Below are 14,742 nucleotides of genomic sequence, written 5' to 3'. Positions count from 1 at the left end.
ATAGGCTCAATGTGAGTGCATGAAGTGAGGGGGTCTGGACTATAAAAACCCTCCTCAACCCACACTCTGGTCTTCCTGCTCACTCTCATCAAACAAATCCTGAATCTGTGCAATCAAACATTACGTTGATAGTTGTAGTCGATAGTTAAGTTTTAATGTGGTTAGTTAAACTAAGTTAATTTTGAAACACAAGGTATTTTTTGCTCTTGCAATGATGGTCAATGGTGAGTGATAATTTGCTGTAGTGTTTTGGGCAAAATGTTACTTTGTGTATTAACTTTAAAGGTAGCAGTTGTAGGAGAGAGAAGCCATTTTTCTTTCATCTTTTCTTGTCTCCTGCTTTATGTTAGGTATGTCATTTATTGTATGTTTTCTTTACTGGAGATAAGATTAGGTTAATTTAAGATGCTTTGTTATTTTGGTGTTACTCTTCTCTTAAGTCAGTAAAAAACTGGTCCTTTGACTTTTGGCTTTCTTTGGAGAGTAAATTAGGAGTCACACACACATTATCCCTGGTTTCCTTTGGCCAGGGACATAATGTTGTATCTAGTGGGAGATTGGTGTTTTATCCATGGACTGTTTAGAGAGAGTTTATTCTGAAATAAACTGTAATATAATTTCAATATTCAATATCAATTAGCTGTTTTAATGTGACATTAAATCCAGTTACCTGTTAACTATTCTTTTTCAGTATACAGTATATAGCTCTGCCAGGCGTGGTGAAATGTTTGCAAAGGCTTCTGCAACTTTGACGTTGACAATGTTAGAGTTGTATGAGGCCAAGTGAAACTCTTGTTGAATTACCTCACTTGGTTCAGCGTGAGCGCTCACTGGCAAAGCAACATGCAGGCTTTAATCCACAGCCACTGCCCAAAGCTGAAGGTTTTCCTGGCCCTGGTTGGCTCACATCTATAGCTGGAACAACTCTCTGTGGCCCAGTGTAAAGCCAGTGAGACCGCGTGCTGTCAGTCCATTACCAGATTCAAGACATCCCCCAACATGAGCTGTGGTCTGATGTGGTTTGAATTCCAAGTGGGAGGAAAGACAAGAAATTGAAGGCTGTCGAGCAAAAACAACAATAAAACAACAGCCTCACAAACGAAAACAATCTTATTACGCCAACATTAACATGATGATACACGTAAACAACATAATAAAAAAAGCCTGCCTCCTTTGTTCCACCCTGTCCCTTGCCTGGAAAAGGGAGTGAAAGAGGCATTGTTTCTTCACTTCAAATAAGAGTATAACACCTTGCCTTTGGTTGTAGTGGGGAAATGGTATACAGTGAGTTTTAAAGCCGCTTTCCCTCTGGGGTCCTATTGTGGCCAGTCAACAGTGAATGGAGAGCAGCATACAGAGCCCAGGGGACAGACGAAGCTGGAGCAAACAGTCTACAGCTATTACTGACAGTTCCCTGTATATTCTCAGGCAGCCATGGCCCTCTGAGCTCACCATTTACAGCTTCTTCGTGGAGTACGTTAAAGCTTATTGTTAAGCACACAGGATTTAATATAATTCCAGAGATACATAGTCCAAATAAAGCAAATGAGTTCCTGCACATTCATCCTGCTCTCAAATCCCCATCTCCCTCACTTCATTCATTTATCTCCGACGTTATCCTGCTTCATGCTCCATCTCCTCAGACTCTCTCTGTTTAGTTCAGGGAATATTTGATTGGCAGTTTATAAACCACAGCAGGGCTGACATTAAGAACATGTTTTATCTGAAAGTAGTTTTATTTCCTCTGATTAATTTCAGATATTTGCACAATTAATCAATGGAATATACAAAATATGCTGAAATAATAAAAATGAAATACACTGTCTATATCAGGACTACATTTTTATCTCTTTTTCTTCTGGCAGTGGGTAAGATGGAAGACATGGTATGACATTCAACTTAGGTCATGGTCATGATGTCATCATGACATATACACCACACTATTTTTAAATGAACATAGTATAAACCAGGCACAGTTAAAACGAAAAGAAAAAGAAAGTCATTCTACAAATTACAAAAAAAGATATTTAATGCACATTATTGTAAAATGTATCTCTGTGGACACAATTTATGTTTCTATGAGCATATTGTGACACGTTATCGCAAAGAATTCATCGTCAATTTGCAAATATTTTCCAAACCCAAGGGAAATGTTCTACTGTACAGTTTTAACTGTGAGAGCACCCGTACAGTACATTCAACAGAGCTGATGCTGAAGCAGATGCAGGAGTGTAGTAGTGTAGTAGCAGGTGCAGGGACATGCAGGATGAATGGGTTGATTCAAGAGCAGCACACAGTTATTTCCCCACAGGCTGGGAGCTCTACCTCATTAGTATAGCCCTTACCTGACTTTCTGCTCCACCTGCCTCTGCGGTGAAATATGAGGCACGTTGAACTAGCCCAGAGACCTCCTTTCTGCTGGAGGACAAAAACACCATATACACAATAACATTACACACTGTGCATGCAGACAGGTGAATTGTCGGTAAAGTATGAAAATGTATGCAAGCTTGTTCACTGGCCACTGTATCAGAAACACGTGTTCAGCTGCTTGTTATTGCAAATATCTAAGCAGCAACAATACATTTATTTAGGTATGGAGACATGGTCAGGGGGACTTGCTGAACTTCAAGCTGAGCATGAGAATGACTGGGGAAAAATGGTGGCATAAATTACTTAGAATGTGGAATGGTTGGCATGACTGTCTGTTGGTGCCAGACAGGCTGGTCTGAGTATTTCAGAAACTGCTGATCCAGTGGGATTTTCATACACATCAATCTCTATAGTTCATAGAAGACGGTTGGAAATAGAGAAAATATCCAGTAAGTGGCAGTTCTCTGGGCGAAAGTGCCTCGTTGATGCCAAAAGTGAAAGGAGACCGCACCGTCAGACTGGTTTGAAACAATAAAAGGACAGCAATAATTCAAATAACCACAACCAAGGTATGCAGAAGACCATCTCTGAACACTCTGGTCTCCTCCTACTCCTGCCACTTTATTAGGTGTCAAGTACCAAATAAAGTTGCAAAATGGGTGTTTATGCATATAATATGTAAAGTGATCCATGGGGCAAATGCAGAATGTGGTCATTGTATTTCAGAAAAATTTAGTTCTTCAAGTTTCTCACGTGTGATTCAGTTGCTCCCCCAGATTTTCAGAGAAGTAAGAGATCGGCATTTGAAATATTGCACAATATGGGGCCACATTTAGCAAAAAGACAGTCAGCAGAGGCTTATCTGGATTTCAGGGCCAGTTTAGATAGGATGTAGCAAATGTGGTGATGTTATCTTATAAGACATCTGAGTCAATTTCAGTAAATGTATGACACAGTCAGCAGTGACTAATCAGAGCATGACGCTAATGTGTTCCCTCTCAGACCTCTGCAGAACAGCCTCGCCCTCTGATTAACAGTGATGAGTGGATGGAGATAGGGAGTCAGACCCCCCTGTCGCTCAGCGAGTGCTTTTATCTAAGTCTTCAGGGGAATCTGCCATGAGATGTCGCCTCAGTGCTCCTGTCTTAACTCTCTGCCCTTATCTCCATCTCCTCGCCCTCTCTTTTTCTCCTCAATATGCCTGTCTGTCTCTCTCCCCTGTGTACACACACGGATTATCCATTCATCCCAGATGAATGGGCAAGGATGGGCTGACATACACTCATCATTGCATTTCACAGGTAGATGTAGTAGCACATGAGGTCTGGCTCTCAAGCAGCGGTTCTGTGTCACAGTGAATGACCACACTGCCCTCAAGTGGAGAACACAAGAACGGCAACTTTAAGTATGATTATTGTCCTCAGCTATGGAAGGAAAGGGTGGGGCATAAAGGGCGGGATGGGTCCAAAAGGGTTAATTTGAGTCATGGCCTTCGAGAATGAGCCTTTTTGCGTGTAATTTGTTATCCTTTGAGGAGAAAGTGAAATGACCCCAATTAATTTGTGCACTTACCGTTCAATCTACCAACAAATTACATAATTTCCAAGGATTTAGTGTATAATTGTCCTCTTGGAAAGAATCTCCACAACACAAACGATTGACTGTGTTTGCAATTTTCCCAAGGGTTAGGTTAAAAGACATCATTCTTAAATATGAAGTTAAAGTCAAGCAGCACTGGGGAGCAAGAGTGGAACAAGAAGGACAGCAGCCACATTTGAAAGGTAAAATTTTGTTGACCTTTTCAAGGTCCAGTGGATTTTTACCTAAAAACCGCTAAAGCTCACATATCAGCATGTTATGTATAAAATTAACATGCAGATTTGAGCAGTTATACTCTCTGAATGGAGTGAACACGGTAGTACCAGCTAATTAATTGTCATTTGTACTAAATAGTTAATTAATTCATACTTTTACTGTAAATGTATAAAGCACATATGTCATTAATTGAATTACTAATGTACATGATACAGTGCATTCTATACAATAAACCCTAGACTTTAAAAATCTGCACAATTTTCTATGAAATAATATGGTAAAAACACACAACTTAATGAGTTGAGTTCAATCTTTTGAAACACAAGTGACAGACAAGAAAAAAAGTAAGATCTGAGGTAAGAGTTTACTTGCTGACAGTTCCGGTGGAGACGAGGAATCAGACATTTACTTTTCTTTGATGTTTATTTACAGAAGTGTAGTTTCCACAGACGTTCTGAAAGTTGCTGTGAGTTTTGACATGTTCACATACGGCAAAACTGATGAAATACTTCTACAAACCGCAAGTACTACCTATCCTGTGAAGAGAAAGAAAATGGCACTTCTCTGAATGTAAAGATGACAGTCCAAAGTTGATCATGGCCCACAGAGTCACTTGCTCCTATGAGTTGCTCCTACAGTAGTGTCTGACATGAATGAGGTGTTGTTTGGCACACATTGATTACATAGGTATCTGAGTAGTTGCAGACCACATCGCTGGTGGCACATATGAGTGTGAGCCTGTGCTTACACATTCTGAGCACGACTGAGCTGGTGCACACAAAACTAGAGAAAGAGACGTACAGAAAAATGCACAACAGTGTGACATCACCGGACAAAGCAGCTCACCACAAAGCACCAGAATGTACAGAGAAGAGCAAGTAAGATTGAGTGATACAGTACATACATACATCTGTGATTTGTACAAAACAGAACAAAAAAATCACCTGTGCATCAGGGTTTCCTTGATTTACTTTACAAAAGGACACAATTAGGATATAATGTTTGACAACAAATGACATGTATCTGAGAAAGATATGCTGGCACGATCCTCCACAAATGTATGCAAAGATGTGGGACCTGAGTAGAGATGTGACAATTATTTCTAAATGACTGTCTGCACTGAGAGGTAAGACCTGTCTGGGAAGGATTTTGCTACAGCCCTTCTCCCTGCTTAATACTTACTTGCACGTATGGAAGTGGTTTTGTACCAAAGACTGACTTTTAGGCTATTCTTCCCAACACTTTCTTTATTTTATCTGATTTGTACTGCACTATTGCAAAATAGCACAATAAAAGTCAGTTTTTATTAATTTCACTGACCCCATCCTCTTGTTTATTCATGTTTTTCTTTTTTTTCTTTTTTTTTTTTAAACCCTGCTTCGCTTAAAAGAAACCATCCAGACTATAAAGAGTAAAAACTGAGGTAAAAAAAGAAAAAGAAGTCTGCACTGTATTTTGGAAATGACTTGGCTAAACTAAACAGCAGGCTAATTACAAGTACATATCTGTATAGTGTTTTAATGAATCCACCACAAAAGAGGATGTAGCATAATTACTGAAGCACTGGTCTACTATTTGAAATGAGATTATGCATGACTAACAAAAACAAACCAAAAGGGGAAAATGTTACATTAACCTGTGGTTAAAGGAGAAAAACAAGTTCCTGTAAGGAGAAGTTTCATCCTCATATGCTAAACTACAGTATATCCAGGCAGTATCTCCCATTCCAGCTCCACATGCCATAATATCCCACTATTGCATCAAGACTTCAAGAACAGGCAAAGCACAAACCCCTGATTCAAACTGCTAACTTTAAATGTTGTATGCTACTAAGAGAAAATTATAACCGCTAAAGTAAAAAACAAACTAACAAATAAAAACTACATCACAGATGTAGTAGTGTCTGTTTGTCACCTGAAACTGCATCCCACTGGCACACATCAACTGATTCCAAATGTGTTAATGTCCATTTAGAACAAATCTGGGCCCTTCAGTGGGCAGAGGAACAAAATAATATATACTTTGTGTTGGTCTACTTGACTGCCAAATGCCTGTGGTCTGTTTGCAGTGACAACAGAGGCTTTTACACAAAAGCTGGAAGGGCGAACAGCTGTTATGTTGGTTTTTTGTATTTAATGAGAAAAAAAGTCCGATTTATATGGGCATGAGACAGTTTCAAACCTATGACTCAAAACACCGGTCTTCACTGATACTTTACTGATCGCTATTTACTTGTCCATAGTCCAAGCAGTTTGGCAAACACTGCGGCTCGGGTTCAGGTATCGGCTTCTCTACGAGTAAATGTAGCATCTAAACTGAATGTGTGGGGATGACGCCTGTCAGAGCAGGGAGAACGCGGCCTGAGTTTGAGCTGACTGAGAGAGGTATGTTCAAGATATTAAACTGGAATGCTTCAGACTAGAGAATAGAATGCCTCTTTCTGGACTCAGGCGATCCAGACGACGGCAAACACTTTTCTATAACAATACAGAACCTGGGTCGAAAAACAAAGTTTGGTGGTTACATTATCAAACCACAAGGCAGAAAGCTGTGCTGCTCCCTATACAGTTAAACAGTAGCCACAATCAATGATGTCACAACAGGTGTCTCACTTGACAGTGATGGAAATCACATCATTTCAATCAATGATGTTGGATGAAATGAATGAAACATGCCTGTCACTTTAGATTGGTGACTTGAGTGGCGTAGGAGTATTTTTGCCTCCCACACGAGCATGCTGTATTCAACACAGCACAGTGTTTTTTGAATCGTCCAATAAGAACGTATTTTAACTAACTTTATATAATATAAGTGTGACAGTTCAGGATTCTCCCTACAATGACCTTACAATTAATGTTGGACCCAGGTAACAGCACATTCACTTCTGTCCCTATAATTGCTACTGCATTAAAAGAAAAGCATGATGTTGACTGTATATACTGTACATGGCAGAGCCTAAAAAAACAAGACCACTAACCATGCGTTTTCATTAAGAAATTCAAGAGCAATAAAAGATCCAGAGCACACACAATATGAATATGTTTCATACATGTGTCAAGGAACCGGGTACAGTTCAGTTGCTGATGCAGTTGAGTTATAAGCGAGCGAGATTTTTACAGTTCTATGGACATGAGTAGAAACATAGGCAGGACAGGAGAGAGCAGATTTGTTCTGCCCTTTTCACTGATGAAAGACCAGAGTTAAACCACCTGAGAGGAGTCGAGACATCAAGCACAGCAGGGCTGGGCTAAATTCTCCGCTTGGATGGTGGTTTTTAAAAGGATGTTCTTGTGGTTATTGTAACAAGTTTGCAGATTTAGTGATGTATGCCATAAGGCAGATCTCCATCACATGTTCACACTCATCAATACTAACGCTCGCCTTTTTCTTTCCACCACAAGGGAAATTAAATGATGGCGTTGAGACTTTATAATATAATATACTTTACCTATGTCAAGACAAATCAGTTGTCACAACAATACTTTTTTTGAAGCCACTGTAATTTGAACACATGTGCCACCTGAGGGAGATGATATTAAGTTTGTTGACATGAATTAGGCAGATAAATAGTGACTATACTTACATGGCCAATTGGAGATTTTAGATAATGGCTGGCAGTATTTTTCTCCTGCTGTTTCATTTCTTTGTTTGAATATTCATTTAGAATGTGCTTGATGTTCAATCAAATATTGAAAAATTGATTTATTCAGATGTATACAAAAATGATGATCTTTAAACCTAGAAAATGGAAAGAATGGAGAAGAACAGGCCTTTTGGTCCAGATCCCATGGGCATTGTTTACCTGGTATGATAAAGTCTATAACGGATTATTCTGGTCTTGAGAAACCGATCAAATACAGACCATTCGAAATTCTCGGAATTTGCATCTTTCATCCACATGATTGTATAAGTGTATCCAGCCACAGTGACAGCTGACTCTCAGCAGCTATCTGTCCATATTATATATTCAGCCTTATTACTTTGAATATGGAGCTGACAGTTCAAGTAATGACTCAGGCAGTTTCATTGTGCCTGCATACTATTTCATGACAGACTGTTGCCGCCGAAGAGAGAAGACAGCTGGACAAAGTGGTGCATACTGCAGCTAGGATTATTGGATGTGATCTCCAAACCCTAGCGGGGAATCGGTAAAGTTAGGTTACAAAAGGATTGGCTCAAAGTTCTAATACGCAGCCAACCATTTCAATTTATTTTCTTCTTGCTAAAGTCTAAGAAGCATTAAAACCAAGTGCAATTTTGTAAAGCTGTCAGCCGGTTGGTAGGGCAAAACTGCTAAGCTATAATCAGTTCCTCCATTTTGTATTCTCTGTGAAAGCGCAGGACTGAGAAGACAACTCAGTGGTACAAGGTATGTGCCAACGTACACGAAGAGTGAGTACTGAAAGTGAAATTAGATGAGTTTGCCATCAAGTAAAGGGTTTAAAATGATCGTGTGACCAGATTCTTTTTTTTTTAATGTTTCCATTTTCCTTTTCATGTGAGCACTTGTTTTTATTTTGAACTTTATATACTGTTTATTCCATGGATCACCCATAAATCCACAAGCCATACAAGTGGCACAAGTGGCAAATTAAAGGAGCCATTCATTTCCTTGTCTATATTTGGTGTCAGTGTGACTGGATGGACCTGTTTAGGGGATTATTGAAGCAACCTTTAAGCATCTGACAAGAGGCTGCAATGCATAAATGTGACACGATTTTCTGTTGTACAAAACATAAAAACATACAGGCAGTGTAGGACAATTATTTCTGCAACGGACAGAAGTTGTCAAATCAGACAAATTAATTTAAAAGGTGCTAGTAAGATAAGACTAAAAAAATAAACACATAAACACACACACACACACACACACACACACCGGAAAGCATCCTGAAAAGAAATGAGGTAGTGCTGTTGATAAGGATTGGGGATGCACCAGTTACCCTTTTACAATACACATCATAGCAATGCATCTTCATATATTGGTTAATTAGGAAAAGCAACCTGATTACATAAGGAATACCACCGCGGTATGAAAATGGTGAGAGTAAAAAAATTCCACATAAAATTACTTTGTATTATGTCGGATTAGACTATGGTGGAAAATGTCCCCTCCAGATCAATCAGACGAGTAGAAGGAAATTAAATTTCCACTGAAAATGGACAAAAAACTTGTATTATTTCCCCTGAAAAAATCATGGCAAGCACTTCACATTGAACTATTACATCAAGCTGGAAACGTACGAAGTCGGCTCCAAAAAATGGCCCACGATGTTGTTGCCACGATGGACATCAGGTGTATCCTTCACTGGGAGCCAAAACCAGACAGAGGTGTATATTTAACATCTCTAGTTCTCCCACCTACATAATTACACTAGTATTAACAAAAACATGTCAATACTGATTCCAATATGAGAGGTCCACCATCTTTAAAACATAAAAATGCCACTTCACTTTTTAACTGAGGGTCCCTGGTTTACAAAGTCACACCACCTGGATATGTACAGTTTTGGAAAGGAATACTTCATGTGTACCGAATCTGTATACTCAACATTTTTCTTTTACTTTACTCTAACACGTTGACATTTTCTTTTTTTTACTTGTTCTGAATACAATAATCTATAGAAATATACAGACTCTTTAAACGCACTAAGAATACGTAGGCACCTGAGACCCCCACACTTCAATTTAGGAGACATGTGTATAAATGTGTGACCCATTGGACTCTGTGAGATCCTGTGTAATCAGGATTTGTTTCCTGTGTGTCATTGTGTGTATTTGTGTGTCTGTGCGTGGACCCTGAGACGACAGGAGGTTGAGGAGAGACACAGGTGCTCTGCACTCTCAGAGTGTGCAGGTACTCGTGAAGGCTTATTCCACAGTGCCACTGTAAAGCGGCATCCACGTGACAAAAGCCCAGGGAGACCTGCTGAGTTTCCACTTCTCTCATCCTTGTTTAAAGCCTGACCAAGTGCTCACTCACTGACTCACTCACTAACTCAGGGAGTGTTCCTTGCTTTCTCTCATTTCTGAGTGGAAAGGAGACACAGTAGTGGGAATACCCTCCTTCCGTCCACTTCCATCCAGTTAATTACATCTTTTCTCTCTTATGGACAGAGAAGCAACCCAGACAAAAGCGTGGTGGTGATGCTAGAGAAAGCATATTTACAGGACTCTACCACTAAAAAATATTCTGTATGTGTATACTGTATGTACACAAGTTGTGGGAATCAAAGAATTTATAAAAACTTTGCAAGGGAGAGAAATAATTCCAATAAAGATAATCCTTGAAGAATCCTGTTGCTGGGTGAATTTGTAATTTTAAAAGAAGCTGTTTCAATGTTTGTGTAAGGGCTGATGCCCTGCACCTAAGAGCTACGGGCACAGATAACTGTGCGCTGCTGAGGTAGAGTGTACAAGGCCGGAGCTGACAAAGGGGGCAGGGGACAGTCCAACAGAGATGGCCTTCACTGGTGCAGAGGAGCAGTGTCTAGAGTCCCCGTTCTCCAGATGCTCTGACCTCAGCACAGACCTCACAGTCTTAGGGGAGTGGAAGCCATTGGTAAGCCCCGTGTCCCGATGTGGTTCCTTCTTTACAATCGACTGGTCTCTCAAGCCTTCTTGCTCCCCATTTTCCACCAACTTGATACCCGATAAACTTGAGGGTCTTTGGGCCAGCAACAGTTTTTCTAGAGGTTTCTTCTCTCCTGGCAGACTTGGCTGGCTCAAAGGGGAATATGTGTCCTCTGATAACAAGGCTCCCCCGGTAGTGGTAGAATCCCTCTCCCTCTCGTCGCTCTCCTCTTGTTTCTCCCTCCCGGGATCTGACAGCTCCGAGTGAACTATGACTTCTGCCTCGACCTGGTTACTGCACGGAGATGTACACAGATGACCTTCCAAGCCCTGCAGCGAAACAACACCAGTTACTTCAAGGACTACATATATGAGCAACTATTACGTCCGACTGCTTAACTGGCTTGTCAAGACAAAACAAAAGATGAAGTCTGAGGTGTGTGGATTACATCGTGTGATTGTGTCATAAATAATCAACAGGTTTTTGGGTATGTAGGCTAAGTGTGCGGCTCCAACAAGTTCCAGTGTTGGACAATGGCATGTAATGGATGGACATATTGACCTACATTGATCTGCTGGTGGGGCAGTAGTCTCCTGCTTTGGGGCGGCTTACCCAGGCCATAAATGATTGAGTTGGGATGTACAAGTGAATATCAGTGAATGATGATGCTTTATGTAGGACAAACTCGGCAAAAGCAAGTGACAGCTGGAAAAAAATAGGATGGATATATTTGGTACATATTTGACATATTTAATGGCTTTTGAGGAATTGGCTGCTATAGCCAGTATTAACACATTCCTGAAGCAGTTATGTTGACTCTTTTCAAGGTTTTCTATGAGAGGACCACGGTGTTGCGATTGAAATTTCATCGGCATCTTAAAAATGTTCTTGTTATAGTAAGAGCACTCAATGCCGTTTCTTTATTCACTTTATCTTCTATTTGAATCATCAAATAGTTGTTTTTTTCTGCTAACTCTGCCACCATTTACATTCTCAAAGATGTACTGTGGAAAAATAAAAAGCTTGACAGACATGGCGACAGTAACTGTGGGGTGAAGGTGGGCATTTGGGTTAATGCTGCTTGTCAGACAGACTAATACCTACAATAATACAATACAAAGTCATTGTTTTTAGTGCATTCATTTACCGTGTTGTTATCAGTAATAAGCATGTTGACAGTTCCATTAATGAGTATTGGACAATCTTCTGTTATGGTGTCTCTGTATCTAGTGATTCTATTGGCCCAATTATGACTCACAGAGCCGTTCCAAGCCACCTGCAAGATGAACAACACAGTGAATGCATGAAAATTATATAATTCCTCCATGACACATGAAAAAAAAAAGAAATGAAGATTTTAAGGCCCATCTGAAAAAAGCGGTGGTTTTGACCTTGGTCTCAGGTGCGAAGGCATCCTCCCCTTCCCCTGGATTAGCACTTGCCATCAGGCTCTGTTCCTCTGGGGCCTCTGCTAACAGCTGACCAGACTCTTGGCTGCCGGGGGGCATCAGGGTTTCCAGCTCGTGGCTATCGCTGCACTCTGGCAAGTTGGAGGGTATGGAGCAGCCGCCTCTCCTGTACTGAGGGGTCACAGCTGTGGATTCAAAGCCCCCAGAGATCTCCCTTCGTAGAGACAAGAGGGAGAGTGTAGGCTGTGAGGATATTTACACACCTTGTTTACATATTGCATACAGGATTTATGATTGTGACAAGACATTGTGTGCAAGTAAAACGTAATGGACGTAAGGACACAGTTGGAAGATAGAATTGTGACCGACACTGTAGAGTTAGCATACCTGGGTTTGCCATTACGAAAGCTGAAGCACATGCAGAGGAGGATGCATATCAGTCCCAGACATACGCCGACTATGATGCCTATCACTGTGTGGATGTCCAGCTCTGTTACAATATCAGGCATCAAGGGGAGAAATGCACAGCAGAAATATTGTCATTCCATGAAATATATTTATTTCCACATTTCAAATGATGGCTTATAAAATCTACATGACGAAAACAGATAGTTGTTATAACATGGACGAAATATTACTTGGATCAGGACTGGTGCCCAGTGAAAATTTCTTCATTTCAAATTAAATTGATTAATTGAATCTATTTTAACAACATTATTTAAGGACACATTTAACTAGGAAGAGTGGACTGTAATTAATATTCATTTATGTGGGTGTCTGCTTGGACATGAAGAGGAAACAGATGGCCAGAGCTCTCACTACCCACCAGCCCCATTCAAGCTGCTCACTGGCAAAACAAACAATACACATGTGAACAAAATAAACATGTGAATGTCTTTTTATATATATATCTATATGTATATATATATACATATAAGGGCTGGAATAAAAATGAATATGAATAGTGTGGTACTATTTCTGCTGTTTCACAGCATCAACAGAGTGCAACAGAGTAAATGGTTTTTCTTTTATGACAAGCGAGCATACAAGAATAACACGTCCTACAAAGATGAGACGCTGACAGGTATAATTAAAGGGGATATAATGAGGCTGTATGCTCAAACAAAAAAGAAGTGACATTAGAGTAAAGAAAGTGCTTTTCACAGTGGTTCTGCTATGTACAGAGAGCAATAATTCAAAGGTGTCCCCCGGGGGTCAATGATGACGCTGCCCATTTAATATCTGCACTATCGTTTATTGTATCAGAACAACAGGAGATAAATACCAGTGTCCTGTGCTTTCTCTACTGGCAGTAACAAATTACCCACTTTAATAGGGACGACTATCTATATCCGTGTACGTAATGGCCTTGAATTGCTGTCTTGTGAGGATTGTGAGTTTCAGTGTTATCTGAAACGAGGATACTTTTATGACCGCTCGTCACTGTTTTTTAATATAACGAGTTAAATTGTTCAGCTTTTAAAAAACGTCAAAAAAAAGAATGGAAAAGGTATCACATAGTGAAAGGTCACTTTTGTTTTCTATGCAATTAATCTAGTAATAATCATCAATGTACCGTATTTCGGAAGGGGAGTGTGAACATCCTTTACAGGTGAGTAAGGTCCTGACCCCACCTCTGTAGATGCTCCCAACTTAAAAAAGTAACGGGTGCCACTGGACAGACCCTGGATCTCAACACTTGTAATGCTCCCTGAAAAAGACAACAACAAATTATAAAAGATACAGATTTTATTGAGCAAATCACTGAAGTCCTGTCACTTTTGCCCACACCTACCATCCTGAGAGAGATTTTTCCATATATGCTCCGGCTGGCTGAGATTGCCACTGTACAAGATCATGTAGCTGGTAATGATACCATTAGGCTCCAGGGGGGGGCGCCAGCTCACCAGTACAGAGGAGGAGTCAAGAGCGCTCAGCTGCAGCTCCTCTGGAGGTGAGGAGGGCCCTGGAAAAGAAAAAGAAGACTGGGTCAGTAATTAAAACACAGAAACGAGGCCTCACAGCTGGGGAATGTATATTGTCTTTGTAGTGGATCTGACATGTTGTGCGACAACCATCTGTGTCCTCATGTTCCCACCACCTGGTGCAAGAGAATGGGGGCAAACAGGGTAATGGGGGAATGGGCTGGGGCTCAGGTGATGATACGTGGGAGTGGAGAGCATGAAAGGGTGACGGGTGGTAATGATGTCATTAAATGCATCCCAGTCTTCACTCACCAGCCTCTGGCAAACAAAGCTCCTGGCCAACACGAGAGCCACTAGAACACCTGGGAGCTTGATTACAGTCATTTATAAGTCACTGATGCCAACAACCAAATTGCCTGTTCACTGGCCACTCTCCAGCCCACACACTGATCTGTATGAGTAAGTATACATTCACTTGAATGCAGAAGCACTCAAGCCCACCAGCCAAACAGTATGTATACTGCATACAAGTAGGGCTAAACAATTAATCAACATTTTTTTATCAAAATTGCCTACTGCAATTTTCAAATCGCAGGAGGCGCAGTATGTCTTACAGCCAAAATGGGTGTCAAATTACCATTTTAGA

The 14,742-nt window shown here is 40.5% G+C and overlaps 1 protein-coding gene across 2 annotated transcripts in view; it reads right to left on the bottom strand.

The window, feature by feature from the left end:
- Positions 1–4,592: 4,592 nt before the first annotated feature.
- igdcc4 (immunoglobulin superfamily, DCC subclass, member 4) overlaps positions 4,593–14,742 on the bottom strand; it is a 44,780-nt gene continuing 34,630 nt past the window's right edge. Inside the window, exons 15-20 of one of the 2 annotated variants that reach the window (XM_044030468.1) lie at positions 13,967–14,137; positions 13,748–13,882; positions 12,559–12,661; positions 12,154–12,385; positions 11,910–12,038; positions 4,593–11,091 (exon numbers count right to left, since the gene is read on the bottom strand). In XM_044030468.1, the coding sequence (XP_043886403.1) occupies positions 10,564–11,091; positions 11,910–12,038; positions 12,154–12,385; positions 12,559–12,661; positions 13,748–13,882; positions 13,967–14,137 (1,298 nt within the window). In that variant the 3' untranslated portion in view covers positions 4,593–10,563. The remainder of the gene's footprint in view (positions 11,092–11,909; positions 12,039–12,153; positions 12,386–12,558; positions 12,662–13,747; positions 13,883–13,966; positions 14,138–14,742) is intronic. The other variant, XM_044030469.1, reaches the window with a different exon arrangement.

This window comes from Solea senegalensis, linkage group LG7 (genome assembly GCF_019176455.1).
Source record: "Solea senegalensis isolate Sse05_10M linkage group LG7, IFAPA_SoseM_1, whole genome shotgun sequence".
Classification (NCBI taxonomy): Eukaryota; Metazoa; Chordata; class Actinopteri; order Pleuronectiformes; family Soleidae; genus Solea; species Solea senegalensis.
Note: the sequence above shows the minus strand (reverse complement) of the source record. Positions and strands in the feature narration are given on the sequence as shown.